Source organism: Ochotona curzoniae, unplaced genomic scaffold (assembly GCF_017591425.1).
Source record: "Ochotona curzoniae isolate NIBS_2020 unplaced genomic scaffold, NIBS_Ocur_1.0 scaffold_2476, whole genome shotgun sequence".
NCBI lineage: Eukaryota > Metazoa > Chordata > Mammalia > Lagomorpha > Ochotonidae > Ochotona > Ochotona curzoniae.
Window position 1 is genome coordinate 18776899 of NW_024467095.1, and position 7056 is coordinate 18783954.

The following is a 7056-nucleotide window of genomic DNA, read 5'->3' on the forward strand; positions in this document are numbered from 1 at the left end:
TCAGCTGGGATACTGGCTATCCAAACAGCCCAGGCGGGCAAGCGCTGGATCGGCAGTTAGGATGCTACCTGAGATGCCCATGTCTCACACGGGGTGGCAGGGTTCAAGTGCAGACTCGGCTCCTCATTCCAACTCGCTGCCAGCACACACCTACCCAAGGTGATGTCTGAAGTGCTTGGATCCTTGCCTCCCTGTTCCTCAGCTCTGGCTTGACATCTGGGGTTTATAACAGCAGATGAAAGACATCTTTCAATCTCTCTTTTTTAAAATTTATTTATTTTGGGCTAGATGCAGTAGCTAAAGTCCTCGCCTTGCATGAGCCAGGATACCATACAGTTTGTGTTCTGGCTGCTCCACTTCCTTTTTAGCTTCCTGATTGTGGTCTGGGAAAACAGTCGAGGATGGCCCAACCCCTTGGGACCCTGCACCAGCGTGAGAGACCCAGAAGAAGCTCCTGGTACCTGGCTGGATCAGCTCAGCTCCGGCCATTGTGGCCACTTGGGGAGTGAACCCGTGGATGGAAGATCTTTCTCTGTATCTCCTTCTCTCTAAATTTTTATTGGAAAGATAGATTTTCAGAGAAAGAGAGAGCTCTTTCATCCACTGATTCACTCTCCAAATGGCAGCAACACCTGGAGCTGGGCCAGTCTGAAGCCAGAGCCTAGAGCTTATTTGGGTCTCTTGCATGGGTGCAAGAGCCCAAGGACTTGTGCCATCCTCCCCAGGTACATCAGCATGGAGCTGGATCAGAAATGGAACTACCAGGAGTTCAACCAGAGCCTATATGGCATGCCAGCAATGCAGGAAGAGGCTTAAGTTATTCCACCTAGCGCTCTTCCTTTCAAATAAAAAAAAAATTGTTTTAAATTGACATCATAGGTAATTGGGATTCTCTGGCAAGCTTACATAAATAGGCTCACATTTTAATTTATAAACTAACGCTAGCAGGTAATAGTTTGTAAACATGTATTTATTTATGAGACAGTTACATAGAGAGAAGCAGAGACAGAGAGCGACACACCCTCTGTTCACGGGTTCACTCCCCAAAAGGCCTCAACACCAGGGCCTGGGCCATGCCAAGGCAGGAGGCTGGAACCCCACCCAGGTCTTGCACTGGCAGCAGGAGCCCAAGAACCTTGGGCTGTCTTCTGCTGGTTGCAACCTTCAAGGACCAGCATCCCATCTGGGTGCCGGTTTGTGTCCCCTCTGCTCTACTTCTGATCCAGCTCTCTGCTTATGGCCTGGGACACCCATGTGCAGACCTCAAAGAAGCTTTGGTTACTGACCTCAGGGATTTGGGGAGTAGAACAGAGAATGGAAGATGTTTCTTCGATTTATTTGTTTGTTTTTAGATCTTTCTCTCTGTTTCTCTCTGTGTGTAGGTCTGCTTTCTAATAAAAAACAATTATTTAAAAAACGTGGACATATGTGTGAAGATACAATGCAGTATACATATCTACTTCCTAATCAAAGATGAACTCCCAATGAAACTGTTGGACATATCTTGACAATAGGATGCTAGACTGCCTGCCACTGGCTGTACCAGCAATGTCAGGACACACAGAATGATGGACTTACGACTGCTTATGAAAGACTAAACAATAGCTTGTATGTGAAAAATCAATTGGGGGGGTGAGGAATTTGGGGAGGGGGAGGGAAATCTCAGATCTTATGGAATTGTACCATAAAATGCAAAAGAAAAAAAAAGCGGAGCAATCAGAACTTGAACTGGCACTCATGGGATGCTGGTGCTGCAGGTGGCTGGCCGGACCTGCCACACACTGGCCCTGGTACCAGCTCCTTGGCTTCTGCTGTGTGCTGCTACATAGGGTTCTAAGCTCTTTACACTTACTATATGTGTTTTTAACATTCTATGATGTCCATATTGTCCTCTACTTTGAATATGACCGCTCAGGTTGACAAACGGACAGGCCGAGTTGTGCTTACCTGCTGTGACCCCACGCAGTCTGGCATCAGAATGCACATTAAACACTAGGCTAAGATCACCTCTTTGCATGTAACAGTTGGAAAGTGAAAACATTTGCGAACATGAATTTATATACGTCAACAGTAACCTGGGACTTAGTCTGGTAAATGAAGAAATTAACACACATCTAGATACACTTAGGTAAATTTGTCTGAGCTCAGCCAAATTCATTTAACTAAAATATTAAACTCCATGAATACATAGTAAGATATCACAGGGGAAAAAGCTTACAAAAGCTCAAAGGGCCTAGCATGGTAGCCTACTGGCTCAAGTCCTCGCCCTGCATGCACAAGGATCCCATATGGGCACTGGTTCTAATCCCAGCAGCCCTGCTTCCCATCCAGCTCAGACAAAGTTTCTTTGGGGATCTCCCCATCAAAATGTTGGACTCAGAACCCTGACCAAGAAAAGAGAGAAGACAGAACGGGTCAACCAAGCAACTCAGCCATTTGTTGGCAGCAAAATACGGGGCAAACAGAGACTCTATGATGGACTATGTTAATCAGTGGATTCTTCAAAGACCTCATAGTACTTGGAGTGGCAAGATTGGCAGCGATTTATAACTGTTGAAATAACAAAACCACTTGAGCAAGACCCTCAGAGCATACCCTACATCCGGGACCTGGGAAGGGTGGGAAATCGGGTGGGCCTTCTCCCTTAATACCCCCCTTTAAACATGAAGCAAACAATATGGAAATAATAGTCTTACCCACTTTCCTATTTAAAAAAAAACCTGAATTAGGTTGCGCTTAGCTTAGGCACCCAAGACTAGCTTAGAATCATTCACTATTTAACTGAGAAAATGAGGAAACCACCTTAAGTTTCCGTGAAAGAAGCAGTAGCTGCATCACAGGTGTATAAAAGAGACTCCATAGGATGATTCAAACACAACAGTGAATCCAACGCCAGGACAGGACTGGCGCTCGGTAACAGAAGCTCTCACTAATACAAAATAACTTCAGCACTCACAAAACAGTTTACAAAACTCACATCTGGACCATCTTTCAACTGCCATCACTCTGACAGCAAGTCCAATCAGTACTTTCTCCCCTCGCATCCCCCATTTAAGGTGCAGTGAGAACACACAGCCCAGGAGTCCAGTGAATGAGACACTCTGCAAGCATCACATGGATATGCTCTTAATGGAGCCCACGAAGTTAAGCGTGTGTCAATGAAGGCATTAACATCCTGAATCAAGTTTTCAGGACTGCCCCACCCTCTGCAGGGCATCTACAGTCTTACCTTGCCTGCTAAGAGCCGGTGGCGCACCGGGAATTATGACAAACTATGAAAATGCATCTCTTTCAAATCACTCCTTGGAGAGAGAGGAGCCACGGCGTGAGAAACACCAAAGGAGGAACCGCCACAAATATTCCGAGTTCCGCTCCAGCGGTCTAGAGCCCACCCCACCCCGAAAACCCGCCCCAAAAGTACAGCATCGTGCGAGGCCAGATCACAGCCACAGCTGCGGCAGTCATCAGCCGAGCTGCGGCGCCCTGTCCCAAGCCGCCTTCCAAGGGGAGCAGGCTTCACGATCCAGACTCCTCGCTAACCGGCAGGTCCTCTCATCCTCCTAAAACGAGGCCCGGGTGCCGACTCCGAGACGTCCGTCAGTGTGCAGTCTCCACTCACGGCTGCCAAAAAAAAAATATCTCGGATCCTCTGGCCTCGCTACTAGAGAGTCGACGCCTTCCTTGGAGAAATCCGGGCCGCAGACGCAAATCGGGGTGGTGGCTGATGGGGACCAGACTCAGATCTGGACTGGGAGAGTCCGCACTCTTGGAGCTAGGGACCAAGCTTCACGATCTCGGCTCACACACCCCAACCCGAGGGTTAGAAGCCAAGGCAAGCCAAGGCAAGGACGCGCGCCATTCAAACCGGCAAGGGGCGGCACCCGAGGTCCCGGCGCCCGGGAAGAGGTGACACGGCGCCCCAGGAGAAGGCTGCATTCCCAGGAGCCTCACGGCCCGCATGTTCGTCTGGGCTCATCGCTCACCGCCCCGGCCCGTCGTCTCCTCATTGCCCGGCCACACTCACCTGAATTTACCGCCAACAGCGTCGCCATCTTGGAGGCGCACTAACGGAGCCCTCCCGCCGCACGGAGGCCCCAGCGGGGAGGAGGCTGGCCGAGGCGCCGCCTGAACGGAAGGCAACACGCCGGCCGCTCCGCACCGTGCGCTTGGCCGGCCCAGACAGACGCCTCGCTCCAACACCTGCCCTGGGTCCAATATCAATTTTTACTTTAGCCCATCCCCTATCAAAAAAGGCTAAGGCAACCACTTCGGAGGCTCGGGGGTCCTTGCGCTGCAGGGAATGGCGCAATGCAACCTGGAACTTGTAGTAGACGCTCAAGCAGGAAGACGCGCTCAGGGTTGTTAAAAGCACGCCGTTTGTACGGTTATAGAGGCCAGGCATTGAAACACTGCCTTCGTTCCACAAGACATTTTCCTGGCTTTACCACCTTACCATGTGAGCATCGCAAGCCAAATTTGCATGACATTTCATTTTACTAAGTATATTGTGTCACTGTAATTAAATATGATGAAATAAATGTGAATCACAGCGAACCAGACATAGCTGTATCTTCGATCTACTGGGTTATTCTCCCATATGCCTGCAACAGCTAGGACTGGGCTAGGCTGAGGTCAAGAGCCAAGACTCTCCCTCCATTCTGGTCTCACACATGTGTGGCAGGGACACAAGTCCTTGGGCCATCTTCTGCTGCTTTCCCAGGTGCCTTAGCTGACGCAGACTGGTCCGAAGCAGAACTGCTGGGATTCGAACCACCACTGCAATACGTGATGATGGTGTCCTAAGTCATGGTTGAAACAGCTGAACCAAAATGCCTGCCCTCAAATCATCATTTTTTTTAGGGAAAAAAATGTAATATATTCAAAGTGAAGGAAATAAACATTTTACTTCAATAACATGGCCACTTTTCTTACTTACCCTGACACAATTTATTTCTTTTGAAAATGTATTTATTTTTATTGAAAAGGCAGAAAAGAAATAAGGAGACACAGAGAGAAGGATCTTCCATCTGTTGGTTCACTCTCCAAGTGACCGCAACAGCTGGAGCTGAGCTGACCCAAACCCAGGAGCCAGGAGCCTCTTTCCACATCTCCCACGCGGGTGCAGGGTCCCAAGGCTTTGGGCTGTCCTCGACTGCTTTCCCAGGCCACAAGCAGGGAGCTACAAAGGAAGTGAGGCCACTGGGATTAGAACTGATGTCCATATGGAATCCTGGGATGTGTAAGGTGAGGACTTTAGCCACTAGGCTACCATACCGGGCCCAACACAATTTATTTTTATGCAGACCCCAGACCTGATCCACAGGTTTTTTTCTTACATGAGTATCTAAAATAGCTGGACTCCTTTCTTAAAGATCAATTTATTTGGGGCACAGTGTCATAAGCCAGGACTCCAAGTCTCTAACATGGACCTTCTTCCTTTTCTCTCCCCCTCCAACCTCTGTCCTTTAATCCTTCCTCTGGTGACGTGTATTTGGTTTTACTGCCACCTGCTCCCTAATGAATTCTGTTTTTGCCTCTGTGGCCTGACCCTGTCCCGTGAGCTTCACATATATATTTCTGATGGTCTTTGCATCTCTACCGGCTGTCACTTGGGCTTCTTAAAATTAGCTCGTCCACAACCTAAATGATTGCTTTTCTCTTGGAACTCCCCACTGCCAAAGTCAGAAACCTGGGAGTCACTCTGCTATCTTTCCTTCATTGGTCAGATCCTTTTTATTATACCTCCTGAGTATTTCTGGAAATCTTTTTGCTTTCTCCACTCTCCATGTCATTTATCTCTCCACATTACATCTTCAGCCTGGTATTTTTGCAACAGTACTCCCACTGGGCTTTCCGATTTCTATCTCATCCATCCATTTCAAGCACTAAGGAAGTGATTTTCAAACACATAAAGCAGGTGGTACTTGTGCCCTGATTATACTTTCTCAAGGAAGTTCTGTTACCAGGAGTATCATTTGTAAATTTCTTCTATTACGATTTTTTATTTATTTGTATTGGAAAGATCAGATTCACACAGAGAGACAGAGAGCAAGATCTTCATTCCCCAAGTGGTTGCAATGGTTGGAGCCGAGCCTGTCTGAAGCCAGGAGCTTCTTCTGGATCTCCACATGGTCCCAAGGTTTTGGGCCATCCTCTACTGCTTTCTCAGGCCACAATCAGGGAGCTCGATGGAAAGGGGAGCAGCCAGTATAAGAACCAGCGCCCATACGGAATCCCAAGGCTCGCAAAGAAAGGATTTTGCCATTGAGCATTTGCTAATTTCTTAGCAAGACATTCATGATACTTCTCACTCTGTCTCAGCCTCCTTTGCAACATACTCACCCACACTTTTCCCCATGTGTCATTTAATCATTCAGAAGGATTTGTCATCAACCCGGTACCAAAGACTTTCTTGTACCATAAACCTGTTATTCTACTCATCTGGAATGTTCTTCCTTCCCTTCCTCATTCTCTTACTGAATACCCAGCAAGTTAAATTCCAATATGACCTGTCTTTCAAGTCTCAAAGCAAGTGCTAAAACTGCCTTCATGATGCTATCTTCAATCTCTCTCAACCAATTCACAAATTTCTTTCCCTACATACCTAGCACATTGTCACTCACCTCTCTGATGACCCTAAGAACCATGATACTAACACTGTTAGTTTCATGGAGCCAGGAATGTGGCACAGAGGGTTAAGCTGCCACTTGCAACCAAGGTGCCAATTTGAGTTCCAGCTACTCTGCTTCTAGCTGGTCTCTCTGTTAATACACCTGGAAAAGCAGTAGAAGATATTTCAAATACTTGGGACCCTACCACTCAAGTGGGAGACACAGATGGAGTTCCAGCTCTTGGCTTCCTCCTGGCTCAAACCCTGGCTATTAGGGTCATTTGGGGAGTGAACCAGTAAAGGGATTTGCTGCCCTCCCACCCCACCGCCCAGCCCTTGATCACTCTGTCTCAGCAGATGGAAGGTTTATCTCAATTGCTCTCTCACTTTGCCTTTTAAATAAATAAATACATAAATCTTTTATAAAGAAAAAGAAAAGAAAAAAA

General features: G+C 47.6%; 1 protein-coding gene across 1 annotated transcript in view; it reads right to left on the bottom strand.

The window, feature by feature from the left end:
- Nucleotides 1-4077, bottom strand: part of NUP205 (nucleoporin 205) — a 59791-nt gene extending 55714 nt beyond the window's left edge. The window contains exon 1 of the mRNA XM_041002051.1: nucleotides 4025-4077. Within this exon, the coding sequence (XP_040857985.1) occupies nucleotides 4025-4052 (28 nt within the window). The 5' untranslated portion in view covers nucleotides 4053-4077. The remainder of the gene's footprint in view (nucleotides 1-4024) is intronic.
- Between the last annotated feature and the right edge of the window lie 2979 nt (nucleotides 4078-7056).